We start from the raw sequence: 18,272 nt of genomic DNA on the forward strand, positions 1-18,272 counted from the left end.
AGTCCTGCCACCTTGCTGTTTAGGAGAGCTCTTGGAATAAAGATACCAGAATGGAACATGAGCCGGTCAATAGACCCTGACGAGATTCATGTCACTGACACCTCTTGCAAATGCAAAATGAAGGTTTACGCTGACAAGCTCTGACATGCTTTAGACACCATTTTAAGAAAGGAGACTGAGTCCTTGTCAAGCAAAAGCAGACACACAAGACAGGCACTCTGTTTGATGCTGAATCGCAAAGAGTTGTGGTGAGCAAGGGACATATGGTAACTACCCAACGACCAGGAAAATCCATAACCAGAGGCTTGTCACACTTTATGCCTTTGCCTCGATGTTCGTCAGCTCCAGACCTCCTGAGTGAGGGAAGTCCACCTGAGTACCCAAGTCAAGCATCCAACTCTTCTCCAGAGATGGCGGATGAAGGCACCCCTCCGCTATCTTGTACAACTAGATCTGGACTGGTGCGAGGTTCTTGACGACTCACCCAGGAGTTTTGGTGTAAATATGTATATATATTTGTTCTTTTTATTTAACAAAGGGGGAGATGTTGTTGATGTTTATATGTATGAGACCTTTAGTAGCCCTTGGCAGATTCTGTACAAGTATTATGAAATCTGGTGGGTGTGACTGGGTGTGGTTAATAAAGTTTGTGACGCAGTGCGTTCAGTTAACAGTTGCAGCCTGAGGAATAAAGACGTGCAAATCGCTGCACTGCATGTGGCATGAAGGTTACCTGCTCCCAGGCTGGGGAGGATACAACACTGTTGACTCCACCTTTTGATGTATATACATTGAAATTCGTCTGGCCAGTACCAGATTTGGTGCCATCCCTTCTGTGCAAGACGAGCTATCCTGGCTAAAGAGGGGTGAAACCCAGAAACCGGTCCTAGTATGCTTGTTTCCAGTCCAGGGAGGACCTGGCTTGGCAGTTCGGGCTGGACTGTTTCCATGAGGCACAGGGTCAGACTGATTTGCATATGGCTGGGTTCAAACTGGAATGGCATGGTGAGCAAAAAAACGATGGATTTAGGCCCAGATCTCTTTACTGGGGTGAATGTATGACATTGTTCTGCATTCTGTCCATCAACTGTTGTTTTTCCACCGGAACTCTTACAGTTGTGCACAGAAAAGTGAGGACATTCCTAATATATCAGTGGTGATTTCAAGTCTGAAGTGTTATTAAACGCTGCCTACTCAACTTCCAAAATCTGCAATATCATCCTTCATCTTGCATTAATGTAAGTTCAAGAGGAGGCAGGAGTGTGATATTGCAGTAAGAAGGTAACTCTACTAACTCTTGCAGGGGGTGAGTGAACTTTCAGACCGTGGCACGTTTACACTTTGTCCGCTGTCAAACTGTATCTCATTGGTGCACATGTGCAGACACAGCATGTCACTCTTTTGTGGGTTGCATGTAGTAATGGTGCTGTGTGTGTTGTGCACCTCTCATTTTGGCAAAGTGGGCAGGAGTGCGCTGGAGTGGAAGGTGTGCATCATTTATGTTTTATTCTTTGTCTATGTTTGTTAGGTATCGTTGTCGTCTTGGTTCATTTTTCACATTTCCCACCCTGTGCCCCTGAGCAGCGGTGTGACTTAGTCAGTGAGATTTAGGTGGTGTGAATTTCAAATTTCCCAACAGAAATAGCAATGACCTAGATGGCCAAGGTGTGGGATGGACTGTTGAAGGGCAATCGTGATTTTCATTAGGTGGACCTCAGGGGCTCAATCAGAGTTTGGTAGACAGATACTCTGTTACAACGGTGATGGAGTATCATCTCCCCCAAACTCATGGCAGTCTGCCCGATTTTGAATTTGGCGGACTACAAGTTTTATGCCGGTGGAGCGAAATTTAGTGTGAAACTTCCGTTGGTACCTCATCAGAGTAGGTGCCATTGAAAGTAAGCCATCCAACTGTCCAACCTAATGGAGGTATAAGGCCAGATAGCTTTTTAAATTTGTTTTACTGACCAACACCAGGTCTCTACCCCAAAAGGGAACCCACAGACCTCTATTACTTTACTTCACTTATACATAAGGTGCATGTACTGTACTGGGTACATAGATAAACACATCAAATATACACTTGGATGTTAGCACTAGGCACCTTTTGCATAAATGGTTACTATGCTGTACCTTAGAAACAATCTAGAATGGGTTTAAGTAACAAAATAAGGAATAAGTCTGACTGCGCAATGGCAATATCTTCTCAGCCAGTGTCAAATAACTCTTTTTTTTAATGAGTAAAACACCCTTTAATGTAAAATAGTGTGGGAAGATCATTAAATGAGACTTTTTGTAAAGAAAGGTTCCGTGCCACTTCCCCTTGTGTAGTGTACAGACCCTACACCAAGCTTAGGATAATCCTAGCAATGTTTTAAAGGGTTGCCCTAGGCCTGGCACACAGCAGGCTCAAGTTCTTCATGTTTAAATGATGTGTACACTTGGACTCGCTTGTTTATGCTGTCTGTCCCAGACATGGAGCAGTGTATGTAATGTTTCTTTCTACATATTAAATGCTCAGATTGCTGCTTGTCTCACAAAGCATCCCACAACACTGCATGAAAAATTGACTTAGACTTCCTTCCGCTTGATTCCTTTCCTTTTTCAGAGTGACCTCATTTGTAGCTGCATGCCTTCTATTTCGGAGTACAACCTCCTCTTGGTCTGACGTAGTGTCTCTTATTTTAATTCTGAAATTCACTGACACTTCATTTTATAGGTCGCAACCTCTCTTCTTTAAAACCCTGTCCCTGTACCCTAACATTATCTAACCTCCGCCAGCCTATTTATCTTCCCAGTCATTCACCTGACATATAGCTCCCACCAATGATCCCACCTAAGTGGTATTATTTTAATCTATGACAAGATAACTGGTGGAAATGCATGTAATTTTAAGTGCACATGACCAATCAAAATAATTAACAATAACCACTGGATTAACCACTAACCTTGGACATCAGCAATCAGTCTAGCACACACATTCTAGTGTCCACCATTATCGAAAAAAGCAGACAATGGTAAGTGCCATCATGACATAAGGAACTAAACTGCAACCCTGCTTGAAATCTTCCTGAACAGTACATTTATAAATTAGAAGATCGGAAATAATCAACAGATAGTTCACTAAGAACCAGGAGTCACTGCTAATCCTCACTGCAAATGTATTTTCGAATGCCTATAACAGTGATCATAGTTTAGTATACAATTATTAACTAATTGTTTGATCTCATAGGAAGGAGCATTGTCCAAAGGACACCAAACCCAAAGAGAAATCCGTGTAAGAATTAATTTGAGGAATCTTCAAAATCTAAGCTTCTGTAACACAAAGGAGGAGCTCCTACACGTCTTTCATGTGTGTTTATAACACTAGGAACTGCACCAGGCATGAAGGCATCCAAAAAGACCCACCAAATTACTTTTGGTATCTTTTTATGTTGGGGCATTGAAACCCTTCATGGTCGCAATACCTATGCAACTTCAGAACACAGGTGAAAAAACACACGTCTAACAACTTCAGAATAAACAGCAATGAACAGAATGTAGGCTGACTAAAACAAACCAGAATACAGGTTATAAAACTAATTGGCTCTCTTCAGAAGAACCAAAGAGGACCTGAGCAGCAGAAATAGAGAAACAATATAAGGATTTACGGCATGCCCAAAGATGTGGAAAAAACCCCAAGACTGAGTTTCTGAGAATTTTCCTCCAAACTTTTATCAGTGGAGAATGGAACTCAAATTGATCATGCAGAGGATCCACAGCCTGGGCTGCATACTAGCAGTTTACCTACAGCAAAACCCACATATCTGTCACAGGAGAGCTATTACATTTGTTGTAGCCATTCCTGCACCAGCAATGCAGTCCATCCAGACCCATGTATTGTACTGTCTTCCTCCCCCATGCAAGTTTCAGAAATAAGATAATAATGCTCTATCCAAATTATTACTGGCAGGCAAACGCCTGCAAAAGAAATCATACATAGTTACACTAAGGCCAAGGAAACCGGAGATGTGACATTTTCTAATTCAAACATATTACAAAGCCTTCTAGCTTGATGAAGCTGCAGGCTAGTTTGCTGAATCCAAGGGCTCCTAAAGACCACAATAGATCACTCTTGATACAGCCCAAATAAACCTTCTCCCACCTTGTAGGAAGCTGGCTCTGTATCAGTAGCGGTCGGTGGTGGTAATGCTGACGGACGGTGACGTGGGGCGGGGGAGGGGCATGGTGGGGGGTGGTAAACTACGGAATGCGGCCAAATACACGTAAGTAAACATATAAATAAATAAAGCGAATTTCGTTGAGAGCAATGCATCGAATTTGGCGATGCAGTGCACGCAACTAAATTCGTTTTATTTATTTACATGTTTGCTTACCTGTATTTGGCTGTATTCCATAGTTTACTAACCCTGCCCCACGTCACCGCCCGGCAGCACTCCCACCACTGACTGCTACTGCTCCTGTATATACTATGCCAAAGTAAGGTATAGTGTGCACAGAGTCCAGTGGATCCCCAAAGGCTTACAGAGGTTAAAGTAAATAATACCTTACACTCCATGTGTGGTAGTGTGGCCTGCAGTAAGGCTTTATCAGAGGGTTATGTTAAGCATTCATCATGCACACTCAGGCAAGAAATGATTTCACACACTTTCGCTCAGTTTCTAACAGCTGGGCAGGTACGTTTGAGGGCTCAGGGACGTAGGTGCACCCCAGGTACTCTTATTCAGGGTGCCGGTATGGCTGTGGCCAAGTCATTTCTTTTTTGCAGTCTCCTCTGCTAGGTGTCTTCTTCCATCCTTCTTCGTAGGTTGCGGGAATCTGCATTCTTGGTTCAGGGCTGCCTCCGAAATACTGTATTTAGGGGGGCATTTTAGGGGTCTTGAGGTCAGTAGCCAATGGGCTGCTGACCTTTGGGGGACTACACCCTCTGTTTGCTCACACCACGTGGAGGAGTGGGCCCAATCCATAATTCTGATTGGAAAGTGCTTGCCATCTGCAAAATGGTGGGCACTGAAGAGTGGGCTTTACCTTGTCTCCCCCACCTGAGGGGTGGGATTGACAGAGGTGGGCACACCTTCTGGGCTGTTCTAAATGTTCCTGCCTGTCTTCCCACCAAAAAGGGGGTGAGACAGGAAGTGGGCCTCCTCCTAATAGCAGGAGAGGCTGGGGGTCTTGTTACAAAGGCAGCAAGGCCTTTGAAGCTCCCCTGCCACAGATGGCTCTTCATGACCTGAGGGAGGTGTGCACGCCTCCGCCCCCAAAAGGCTTTGTTTCTGGACCCAGGGAGTGAAGGCTGCCACCCCAGTTGTCCAGAAATATGTCTTGTGGTGGCAGGCTGGTGTTTACCAGTCAGGGAGCCCACCAGAGGCTGGTCGTTTTTCAGGGGGCGTCTCTAAGATGCCCTCTGAGTGTATTGTATTAATAAATCCAACACTGGCATCAGTGTGGGTTTATTATGCTGAGATGTTTGTTGCCAAAATTCCCAGAATTCAGTAAAGCCATTAGGGTGCTATGGAGTTCGTAATGACAAACTCCCAGACCATATACTCAATCATGGCTTTACTGCACTTACAATGTCTAAGAATGGACTTAGACACCATAGGGATACAGTGTTCAGGTAACTGTACCCTGACCAGTGGTATAGTGCACCCAGCTAGAGGAGTGTCTTACCTATACCATAGGCAGTGGGTTGCAGGCTTGGCACACATGTATGTGTGCCATGTCGACTCTTCATTTTCTCTGCACCAAAACACGCAGTCTTCAAAGGCAGTGTGTGTGTTAAGGTACAGGACCTCTAAGGGTGGCACAATATGTGCTGCAGCCCTTAGAGTACTTCCCTGGTCACCAGTGCCCTTGGTACCCTTGATACCTTTTATAAGGGACTTACATGTGGCCAGAGAGGTACCAGAGTACAATTTGGGAAAGAACACAGGCCCTGGGAACCTGATTGGTAGGGACCCCGGGCACATCAAGTCAAATTGCATCAGCCATCTGGCAAAAAGTGTGTGTGTTAGGGGGTTACTGCAACAGGAACCCAGCTTCCTACACACCAACACTATACCGATAGTGGAAGAGGTGTGGCGCTGCGGCCAGGGCGACTGACGCTGGATGCTGGGGGATCATGGTTCGATCCCCAGCAACGGTGGCAGGGGTCTGCCCAGCACCATGTGACTCTGGGCAATAGCTTGCTTAATCTTCCCGACAGCCCCCAGCGCCGGGAAACCTACTACGGGTAGCTGTGCGCTTTACAAATACAGGATTATTATTATTATTATTATTATACTCTCACACTGGACTATTTAAGAGACTAGCACTGACTTTGTGCCCCAAACAAAGAAAGTCTTTATGGATTGAGGAAGAAAACAGTCGTTCAACACCTCAAGTAAGAAATATGAGTCAATCAAGATTTTAAATAAATAGAGCCAACATGGTTCTAGAATTTCAAGTTGCCAAACCAACGCCTTTTTATGCAAAGAGGGTTTCAGGCCCTTTGCCTTGCTCATCTGACCTATTTCGGTCATGGATCTGATGTATCCCTATGTTTCTCTCCACCCTCTGTGATCTGTGGTCTAACCTATGCTTGTTTTTCCACACTTTAAGCAAGTGTGTCTCCGCTGCTTCCCTTTCCATGACAATGTAGTTGTGGAACTGTCGGCCGGTTGCCCCTCTGCTCATTGCTAACCACAGATCTTTATTGCAAGGCCCTTAAAGCCACTCTGATGGTCTTTTAAGGGATCCATGAAGCAACTGTTCTCTATGCAGTATAACTAAGCCCCAAGGTTTCTTCAGATGAAAGTTGTGCTGACAATTGCAAAAAAGTTTTAAAAAGAAAGAACTAAAATTCTAGAAAGCTCTGGAGTGCGCATAATTTCTGCGGTTAGCACTTGTCCCTTATATGGGATACAGTTCAGAGTTGCACAAAATCTAAAACCAAAACCGAGTCTCAAAAACGTAATTGTCATTGCCAGGGCCGGATTGGAAACCAATCTCAGCCCTTGCAAAAATGCTCAAACCAGCCTCAGACTGCAGGTGGCACAAATAAATATAGCCATGGGGGCTGGTTGAGTCATGATAACCCAAACTGATCATAAAGCAGCCACTAAGCCTGCAGCCTACATGGAAAATGTCAGACAGTCTGATTGGCCAGTCTGGCCTTATTTATTGCAAACAGAACCCAGCGGCTCTCACCAAGATTGCACGAAGCAGTTGTTTACAATCGCCATTTTGTGAACACCTGGCTCTTGAACTGGTCCTACTTGCAGAACTCGCACCTACTCAGCGCCTGGATACTCTAACGGGGGACAAGTTTACTTTGTAAATAAAAGTGGGCCCAAAGTCAGGCACCTCTGCATTCATAAGATTCAGAGTTTGCAGGGAAACATGAGGGACATCCTTTGTGACCAATCGAACCCATCCATCTATCCAGCCATTCATTCATACACGTTATTTATTAGGCAATCAGTCACTCTGTCGTCCATGCTCTTACTGATTTAGCCATCCAACTGCTGACTAATTCGCATATTCACTCACAAAACCGCACAGCAGATACGCCCTTCTTTCACGTATATAATAGCCATGCCTATTGGTTTTGTCGATGTGTTTCTAAATGTACCCGCTACTCTTAATTATTTATTCGGATTTTTTTGTTTTCCCTCAAACATTAAACTCTTGCCTGGTTCCATTATTTCCTTTGGCGCCTCAGAGTATGAGGCACATTGTAAAGGCAATTTTAACGCAATGACTCGAAAACAATGAAACCACGCATACACAACACTGACTGTGCCCACCCGTCTGAGGAAGCGCTTCGGGGGCCCTGCAACAGTGAATGCCCTATGAAAGCTATGATACAACATAAATACGGAACTCTCAAAAAAGTATCGTGTAAACGCATTCGGCGTCTGACTGGTAGATGTAAAAAGTGAGCACGGTTTCATATTATATGTACGTTATTTTGAACATGCCAGCCGCTGAGAAGCAACGCAATATGTCCCCCGCTGGAATGAGTTTGTTTTTCCCTATTTTAGGGAGGTGTTTGAGATGTTAATGCCTTCCTCTGTGTGGGTGGGGAGGAGGACTTATGGCCCCGTCACCTAGCGACGCGTCTGTCCCGCTCCAAAAGACACCGGACCAGGCGAGTGCGCCGCGGCGCCCAGAGCTCTGCACCGGCCATGGCGCGCCCCATCGGCCTCGTCGCCTCCTCCCCGAGCCGGCCTCTGGCCACGGGCTACCGGCTCCAGGGGCTCCCCAAGCTGGCCTCCTCCCGCGGCGGGCGGCAGTACACCGTCACCGTGCGCCTGGAAGCCAGCGGAGAGCTGTTCTCTGTCCCCGGGTGCAGCCCCCTGACCCGGCTCCGGGAGCTGAAGGAGCGGCTGGAGACCGTGGCCGGGGTCCCGGCCGAGCTGCAGAGGCTCAGCTACCTGGACGAAGGTGGGATTTGGGTGTGTGTGTGTGCTGTAGCAATTTTCAGACACCGGGGCACGTTCTGTTATGAGGTAATTTGCATATTGTCAGCCCCCCCCCACTTCTTTTATAGTACTTGTGCCCTGTTTCCACTGGGCCCAGAGCTCTCGGGTTGTTCGGTGCCCGGGGACAGTAGCATATCAGGCCTACCTTCATTCTTTGCGTTCTGGTGCTGTACAAGCCACGCCCCTTTATAGATGTAGGCATACCTGTCCTAAAGTGCAAAAGAAAAGGGATTGGGTGCGCTGGGCTGTTCTCACCGAACACGGTTCCAGCGCCTCTTCAGGTTTAGTAAGCGCTATATAGGTACTCCACCACACCATACTATGCCATACTTGGGGGCTACAGATCTCCGCGAGTGCTCTCCACAGTGTGACCATGTGCACATCATGATTATTCGCAAAGTTACACTGTACCCTGGCACCTGCATACAATACAGGCTTTTGCATAAATACTGCATAGTTCGTAAAGTACAACTAATATTCGCAGAACTTCAGACTTAGGGGCCAGATGTATGAACAAGTTTAGCATGCGCCAACAGGTTAGCGTTAACCCGTTTGTGCATGCTAAAATTGTGATGACCATATACCAACACAATTTTAAGAGTCACAAATAAATTGCGACTCACAAAAAAGTGTTTAAAGACTCGCTGAGCCCAACAAGCCACCATCCCTGGGGGGGCCTGTAATTCCCAATGGGATCGCAAATTCGACCCCATTGAGAATCGCAAACAGTGTTAAACACGCTGTTGTACATTTGATTTTGCGCCTAGCAATTTGAGACAAATCGCGAGGCGCAAAATCAAAATGGTCGTACATCTGGCCCTTGGCCCTCTGTAATTTGCCTGTGTTGTAAACTGTGCGCGCATCCAGCGAGACCTAAGTTATTCTGCCCACAAAATCACTTTGAGGAGCTGGTCATTCCCAGGCCTAAGCTATTCCGGACACCATCGATTTGTGCAAAAAAATGAAAAAAATACTCTCTAGGTCCCAGGTCTTCCTTCCTGCGCAGTAAACATGCTGCACAGTAAGTAATTCTAGTTTTACTAGCTTTATACCTTGCATAGGAGGCAACACTCAGAGATTGACATGTTCTAAACACAAACACATTCTGCTCACCAGCACTCCAACATCCTACAGAAACGAATGGCGCAGCCACGGAGTGGAATGTTGCGCTTGGTACTCTCAGAGGCCTATTTGCCGTTCATTATTTATAGGCTTGTAGTCATTCTTTACAACCTATATTGAGGTTTCCATTTATTGGCATTGAAAGCTTTTGTAGTAGGAGGTGGCGGTTCCAGTAGAGAAAGACAACACCTTCTGGTGGGGAGACCACCTCACCCCGGGTCATTACGACACTGACTCCAGTCCCGAATTACGCCTCATTGTTTTCAGGTGTGTCATTCTAAGTATTCAGTGGAATCAAAAGAGGACTACAACACCCACAATGCCTAAGGCAATCACATAAAAGTTCAGGACAGGAAACTGTGTCGTAATACCTGGAAGGTGGTGGTCGCCATAGTGCAGGGAGCAAGAAACATGGGGGCATATTTACAAGCCCCTAACGCCATCAGAGCCTCACTTTTTTGGACGCTCTAGTGCAGTTGCGCCATTTGCCATATTTACAAGGTGGTGCTAACCCACTTGACTTGGCTTAACGCCACCTTGTAAATATGCCCCTTTCTGCCCCAGTCCACTGCAGCAAAGGGGCGGGCAATGGGTGTTGATGTGGGCGGACCATCGCAAAACCCATTGCTTTTTTAGGCTGCCCCATATTTACAAGGCTGGAGCAGGGCCAACACCTAAGGCCAGGTAATACATCGTCTTAGAATGGTGATAACGAGGAGAAATCATGAATTTCTCCTTGTTTTTTGCTCTTTCCATGTATGCTGCATTCTGCAACACACATAGAAAGAGCGAATCACCATTACCGATTGTTTATGTGCAGGAAGGTGTCCCTTCCTGCACATAAACAATCACCCCTGCAACGCAGGCACCCTTGCAACAAGGCAGCAGAGTGCCTGCACTGGTGTTGGGCAGCTTCTTTAGTGCCAAAGCTAGGGCAACGCAGGGGTGCGCTTTATTTTTGTAAATATGGCGCATCTCTGCATTTTAAAAATGTTGGACTGTGGCATTGAAAAATTTGGTGTTACACCGTGCCTCGGCATTTTCTTGTAAATATCCCCCTTGCTCTTTTGTCTGTTGCACTGAGCTACAGATACTTGCTCTAAGCTTCAAGACCTCTCATGGCATAAGAGTGCAACTTGCTCCCAGCGCATGCTGTCATAATGTTATGGAAAGACTGCCCGCGGTGTGCTTTGTATTTAAAGCAATAAGGGCTGTTCATAGCCTCATTAAATTGTTCAATTGTAACAAGTACATTTAAATTCCACTAATATGAAATGGAGTGAAGATTATTGGGCACCGCATTGGCCTATTTCCTTTAAGAGAGCAGCACGCCCGGCGACACTGGCCAAGTGGTCCGCGCCGTGGTTTAATGCCACTCTGTCTCAGGCCAGAAAAGACTGTAAACATATGGAGGAGGGACTTCAGTACAGAAAACAAAGAAAAGTATAACAAATCTATAAGAAATTATCATAGAAAGATACAGGAGGAAAAGAAATTATTTTTTGCCCATAAAATTGAATCCACTGGGAACAAAAGTAGAGAACTTTTCAGCATAGTGAAAAGTTTCTCGACACCCAAGGCTGGAGCCAACCACCCCACCTTCACTGGGGATCGGATTAACCGGTTTGCCAATTTCTTCTATACAAAAATAACTGAGATCCAATCCTCGTTTGGCCTGCAGGACAGACTTGAAAATAAGGACTCCCTCATATAAAATAGTTTTACTGTTTGAGCATCTTTATTGGATTCACAGAATCATCAAGAAAAAGTAAAACAAAACATTACTTTTTTAAAACGAAGAAGAAGAAGAAGAAGAAGAAAATATATATCAGAACAAACAGATTTCTTCTTCCAGCTTAAAAACAGTATCTAAAAACGTACTTGTTTTTAGCAGTAGAGGGAAACATTTTAAAGTGCACAGCGCCTAGCAAGGAATACCTAAAGTGCAATGTTATAATTTGGCAACACAAGATAAATGTTAGCATTAAAAAGAACCAGGAATCTTATCTCATTTACAACAATTAAGCCCAATTTTTACAATAGTTTTAACAAATCTGGAAATGCCTCCCTTTCCTGCTTTCCCTCAGCCCCTCTGGAAGCTTCCTTATTAATAATGAAGGGGCTGAAGTCTGACTCTCCGTCAGATCCTTGCCCTGCTACATTTCTGGCTGCGATGGCAGAGATACAGAATCCTACAGTCAATAGTATCCTGTATCTGTCCCTGTGTACTGGTCAAGTCCCGGAGAAGTGGAATTGTGCAAAAGTAATTCTGTAGTGTAGTTCCTATTTTCCCAATAGGCTCTGCGTATTGGAATAACATAAACAATAGATTAGACGTAGGACTGAGGTCGACTAGGTCTCTATTGAATATGTTAGACTTAATTTAGGTTTGCCAGCTAGCTCAGAGGTCACTAGAAACTTTCTCGAATGAACAGGGAGGAGTGAACTTCCCTGATTAGACAAGAAGGGATTCAGCTTCTGACAACTGCTTAAACATGACAACTTTGCTCCCCCAGAATAAGGAGTATATCTCCAGAGTCGTGTCAAAACAATAGATAGCTATTTCACTCACTCAATTGTGCATACTTAGTTTCACCAGAGTGCAGAGAAATAGAGAGACGGGCGTTTTCAATAAAAGGTGTTATTTATTGAGCAGTCTTCTTTCTCATGCAAGAGAAATGAATTGCCACAATTGCAATACTTGTTATAAAGTAAAGTGCGTACAGTAAAAGGAGTATTATGAAATAATACTGTAAAAGCATTGATATGGTTTCTGAGCCCTATGATACTTAAAATGTATAAAATATATACAGTTACATACAATGATAAAAGTTTGACTAAACGTACTCAACTGGTGCTTCTAAATACGCCTACCCCGGTGTACCTAACCTAAGCCTAGTACGTGGGAAGGAGTAAATGGGCTGCAGTTTAAGTTAAGTTAGTTTTAGCCAAGAATCTGACTCGAGAATTCTCTAAGGGTTTAATCAGCTCCGTACCTTGGTATTAGAATGAAGGAGGTCTTGTATCTCGTTCTCAGGACTCGATCTCCCAGTAACCCGCAAGGGTGACTTGAAACACTGGAGCTGGATTTTCTCGGCAAGAGAAAAAGACAGCGTCTTTCTCAGTGCGTCAAATGGGAGGGACGGCTTCCTTCGGCACTCGCATCAGCTGGGCTTCGGATAAGTAGATAGCCGCTCTGCTCCACACCACCGTATGTTGCTTAAGGCAAACGCTGGTATATTTATACCTGGAAGGTGCCGTGTTTGACGTAAGGTTGGACATAAGACGTCAATAAAAGATGTCACTAAGAACTGGCCGTTCTTTTAGTGCTCGCAGGAGTTCTAGGACAAATCAAAACAAAAGCATGGGGAATTCCCAGGTAGCTGGAGGTTTGGTTTGTTGAAAGAACTCGTTGGGGTCTCTAGGAGTCTAAGGAAGTAGCCTTGCTGTATTTGGTTTGCATTGGCTATTACTAAATATGGATTTGATTCTTATGCCTTTATAAGGGTATGATTTGTTATAACCACATAAGGGCATAAATCGGGAATATTTAATTAGGGTCCTAGATATGATCACAGCAATTCCACTGCTGAAGAAACCCTCAGCAGACCAAACGATACTTTCCAACTACAGACTTATCTCCCTCCTCCTGTTTTTCACTAAAACATTGGAAAAATATGCACATTCGGTTGTCTCCAACTTTGTTGAAACAAATACTCTTCTTCATCCCAGTCAATCAGGCTTCAGTTCCAACGTTAGCACGGAGACGGCCTTACTTGAGGTCTCTGAGACCATCAGAGAGACGCTTGATAAGGGAGGAAAAACGGTCTTGATCCTTTTGGACCTCTCAGCTGCTTTCGACACGGTGTTGAAATGGTTTGATTCCTTCTTGAAGGACAGAACACAAGAGGTCTGGTCTCCCCCCTTCACAGCCAGGATTCCTCCTTTGAATGTGGGGGTGCCTCAGGGCTCTATCTTGAGCCCGGTATTATTCAATCTTTATATGTCCCCCCTAGCTAAGTTAGCAGAGGCAGGCGGGGCGAAGATTATATCCTATGCGGATGCCACACAGCTGTTGTTCACTTGTAGGAAGGCGGAAGACTTTAACGGACAGAGGATTAGAAGCTGTCTGACAGAAGTGTTCTCCTGGTTTCAACTTCACCAACTTAAATGTAATCTGGAGAAGCCAGAAATTCTTTGTTTTGGCTCCCTTCCTCTGGATCTTTGGAAACAGTGGTGGCCTGATGAAATGTCGCCACCCCAGACGGCAGTCAACACAGTGAGAAATCTGGGAATACTGGGAATAAGAATGGATAACAGGCTATCCATGAAAATGTAAGTTCAGTCAGTAATCGGCACATGCTTCGGACTTTTGAAAATGATCAGGAAATTCCTCTGCCTGCTACCAATGATGCATAGGAAGTTAGTGGTGCAGGCTCTCATTACCTCCAGATTGGACTATGTTAATGACCTATATTTTTGTCTACCGGAGTGTTTATTGAACATGCTGCAGATTGTTCAAAATTCAGCGGCCAGAGCAGTCCTGAAGCTAGGGGCCAGAGAACGGATGTCTCCCTATCTGAAGAAATTACACTGGCTCCAGTTCCAACGTTAGCACGGAGACGGCCTTACTTGAGGTCTCTGAGACCATCAGAGAGACGCTTGATAAGGGAGGAAAAACGGTCTTGATCCTTTTGGACCTCTCAGCTGCTTTCGACACGGTGTTGAAATGGTTTGATTCCTTCTTGAAGGACAGAACACAAGAGGTCTGGTCTCCCCCCTTCACAGCCAGGATTCCTCCTTTGAATGTGGGGGTGCCTCAGGGCTCTATCTTGAGCCCGGTATTATTCAATCTTTATATGTCCCCCCTAACTAAGTTAGCAGAGGCAGGCGGGGCGAAGATTATATCCTATGCGGATGCCACACAGCTGTTGTTCACTTGTAGGAAGGCGGAACACTTTAACGGACAGAGGATTAGAAGCTGTCTGACAGAAGTGTTCTCCTGGTTTCAACTTCACCAACTTAAATGTAATCTGGAGAAGCCAGAAATTCTTTGTTTTGGCTCCCTTCCTCTGGATCTTTGGAAACAGTGGTGGCCTGATGAAATGTCGCCACCCCAGACGGCAGTCAACACAGTGAGAAATCTGGGAATACTGGGAATAAGAATGGATAACAGGCTATCCATGAAAATGTAAGTTCAGTCAGTAATCGGCACATGCTTCGGACTTTTGAAAATGATCAGGAAATTCCTCTGCCTGCTACCAATGATGCATAGGAAGTTAGTGGTGCAGGCTCTCATTACCTCCAGATTGGACTATGTTAATGACCTATATTTTTGTCTACCGGAGTGTTTATTGAACATGCTGCAGATTGTTCAAAATTCAGCGGCCAGAGCAGTCCTGAAGCTAGGGGCCAGAGAACGGATGTCTCCCTATCTGAAGAAATTACACTGGCTCCTGATTCGGTCCAGAATTCTTTTCAAAGCCCTGACGCTTGCCTTCAAAGCTCTCCATGGGCAGGGGGCACATTACATCAGGAAAATAATTTCCTTTTACACCCCCGTAGATCGTTAAGATCAGCTCACCAATATTTGATCATGGCACCGAATTTATATAGAGCCCGGTGTGGAGGTCGGTCCTTCCATGTTCAAGTGGCTCGCGTTTGGAATAGACTGCCACTATTGCTGAGACAGACCACAACCCTTCTGGAATTTAGGAAGCAGTTAAAAACCTGGATGTTTCAGCAATCACTTTAAATTATTGGTCCCTTTCGGTATCCGTAGCTTTTGCTCTCACGTCCCTTCTGTCATAGATCCGGGACACTCTCTTAAGTAACTGTGCGCTCTATAAATCTTGGATTAACATAACATAACATAACATAACATAACATAACATAACATAACATAAGGAGGGTTGGAACTATAATCCCCTTATTTGAGCAATGGCATCAAAAATTTGCTAGGTTTTACAATTTAACAAGAAACTGGTACATTCCTTTCACTTCCAGACTGACGAGAAGAGGAAAATTTGGAATCCCCATTCCTGGTGAAGTGTGAAGGAATGTGCTGGAATCTTCTCATAGATTTCTTGCCACTAAGTTGAGGAGACAAACATCTAGAAGAAGAGAATGTAGACTTCGACCATGTATGCTTTTTCACAGTGTCTAACTCCGAACAGTTGGATCCTGAGCTCTTTGAAACCTCTAAACATTTTTTTCATCATCGCGGGCACAAAATGCACGCCTCGTCTCTTGTCCTAGTATAGTCGGGTACTGGGATTGTGTTAGAATTGCAGGATATTCTTGGAGGGTGTTCTTTTTGCTTAGATCTTTCCTTGGAGTAGTCTCCTATCCTATTCTAGGGAAGGCTGAGGCACCTGCTGGTGACAAGCAGAACCTAGTCTTGCAGATGCAGTTCTTCTTCTGAAAGAAAAGGTGTGTCTTCCTATCTTGGACTTTGCTAGCAAGTTCCTCCAGTGGGACAAACCATTGCAGAGCAGGTGTCCTGCCCCTCTTAAGCAAAGTTATGAGAAAATGGTTTTGTTTGCCTTGCAAACGTGGCTTATAAATTTCTCTTCCCTCTCCAAATTCTTGAGAGACTACTGCAATCTGCTTCCCAGTTCCTCAACCATGGATGTCTCCTTGCAGCTACAATACTTCTGGCTGGACTCATCTGACATGACAGAGGCTTGCACTTCATTTTTTCTCTGAAGGCCAGAATAATCTACTCACCAGAAAGTTGACAAATAAGGACTGTGAAGTGTAGGAAACGCAAACCCCTCTCCATAGGCAAGATTCCTGTATGTGGGGATTTTCTTTTGATCTCTCTCCAAAATCTTATTCATTGGACCTTGAGTCATGGCATCTTTCATAGCAGCTGAGGTCAAATTAAAAAGCAGGCAGTCTGTTAGCAAAATCTAAAGATGATTTGTGTATATCCTTCATTTGCCACATCCTTGATATTAAGCATAGGACTGCTATCATCCTACCACCAACCGGGCTCTCTGTGTTTTCACTTAACTCGGTCACAGCGCAGACATCAATCGGGTGGGGAGATACTGTACCCGTGCCGGCTCCTTGATATTCCTTGTTTCTAGGTTCAGTAAGTGTGTATCAGGAGAAGAAAACAGGATCTAAAAGTTCTGTTCATTTTTTGTAGTTTGAAGTCCTTGCCCCTTCTCTTGCCCTTTACTGGCAAATGTGAGACCACTGAGGGTGAAGGGCAGTGTGATGCTGTGTGTGATGGGCGACATGACTTCAACTGAGGATTGCATTTTGACGAATCAATGTTTACGGGTGGTAAAAGATCATATTCATGGAAATTTCAGGCTGTCTTCATCTCTTACTGTATTGTGATCCTAATCTTAGTTAAAAAACAATCTAGGGTCGGTCTCAAGTGCTGGTGGATTTTTACAAGACTTAAGGTGGACACAGCAAAATGTGACTAATGACTGTATGATTCTCAAACTGTCGGTTGTTATGCTTCCCTTGATGTCCGCTCATATGTGTGTTGATGAGTTTACATATGTATATTTATATATATGTATATTTTTTCATGTTTGATTTCTGATTCACAAGAGAATTAATTGTTTCTTGTTTGAGAATTAAATTTGGATCAATCCCTTCGGTACCCTTTCTTGCTATTTTCTCATCCTAGGATGTCTCCTGCTCAGGTACGGGAGGGTTAAGTGGGCAGAACCCCTGACCATTTGTTCGCTAGTAATGACTGTATGATGTCCTCCAAAGGGAAAAAAGAAATTCTTATTTAAGTTTAATACTGGTTCTAATAGCACATTAGTGCTGAACCAGATTAAACCAGCCCTGGCATTATGTGCTAGACTATTCCTATATGAGCAGGACCAGGGCAGATTTGCACATTGTTGGATCCTGTCTGAGATTACATGGCGGACAAAAAACGTGGAACTAAATATCAGTGGCTGAGATTAATTAAAACTTTCCACATATCACTTTTTTGTTTTCGTCTTCTGCAATTTCCTAAGTTCCATTGAATGGGCTCATACATGAGAAATGTAATCACTGTGCCTTAGAACCCAAACTACACTTTATGGACAAGGCCTAATTAGGCTGAGACCAGTCTGGGGTAACTTGTGTTCCCACTCAGATGTGACCTGACCTGGCATTTTGGGCTGGACTGCTTCAATTCGACCAGGATGAAAGCTGATTTACTTAAGACTGGTTGCTCTAGGAGGTTGAATGATGAGCACAAAATGATGGACTGGAGTGCATTCTGAGTAAATAATAGTTACTGAGATCAGTTCAAATAATCCACCCTTCACGTTTTTGTTTTCATCAATGCCTTATCTTTAAAATAATTTTTTTAATGCAACTGTAGATGGAATTCTGAAAGGTTGCTCTGTATTCTGTGTAAGGTCTGAACACGCCTGCCCTCTCTTCCCTAGGAGATATGCCAAATGAATCCACGTTTAAGTTCAATGATATTGTTCCTGGTGGGACTATCACCCTGCGCCTTTGGTCTCAGGATGGATGGAAGGATCTGGTCCAAGCTGCTGCAGAAGGGGACATCATAAAGGTGATTATTACTCATTTAAATGTGGCATTAACAAAGTGAAGATATGGTGAAGGGTGCATGAATGCTGAATGGCTATATTTGGAGGGCACACTCTACCTTTGAAGAGGTCTCTTGGTGCCAGTATTGTGAAGGGTGAA

At 44.5% G+C, this 18,272-nt stretch overlaps 1 protein-coding gene across 1 annotated transcript in view; it reads left to right on the forward strand.

Annotated features, from left to right (window-relative positions):
• The first annotated feature begins 8,168 nt into the window (after nt 1-8,168).
• Nucleotides 8,169-18,272, forward strand: part of LOC147668847 (ankyrin repeat domain-containing protein 60-like) — a 39,293-nt gene continuing 29,189 nt past the window's right edge. Inside the window, exons 1-2 of the mRNA XM_086948403.1 lie at nt 8,169-8,427; nt 18,005-18,135. Of these exons, the coding sequence (XP_086804529.1) occupies nt 8,169-8,427; nt 18,005-18,135 (390 nt within the window). The remainder of the gene's footprint in view (nt 8,428-18,004; nt 18,136-18,272) is intronic.

This window comes from Lissotriton vulgaris, unplaced genomic scaffold (assembly GCF_964263255.1).
Source record: "Lissotriton vulgaris unplaced genomic scaffold, aLisVul1.2 SCAFFOLD_271, whole genome shotgun sequence".
NCBI classification, from domain to species: domain Eukaryota; kingdom Metazoa; phylum Chordata; class Amphibia; order Caudata; family Salamandridae; genus Lissotriton; species Lissotriton vulgaris.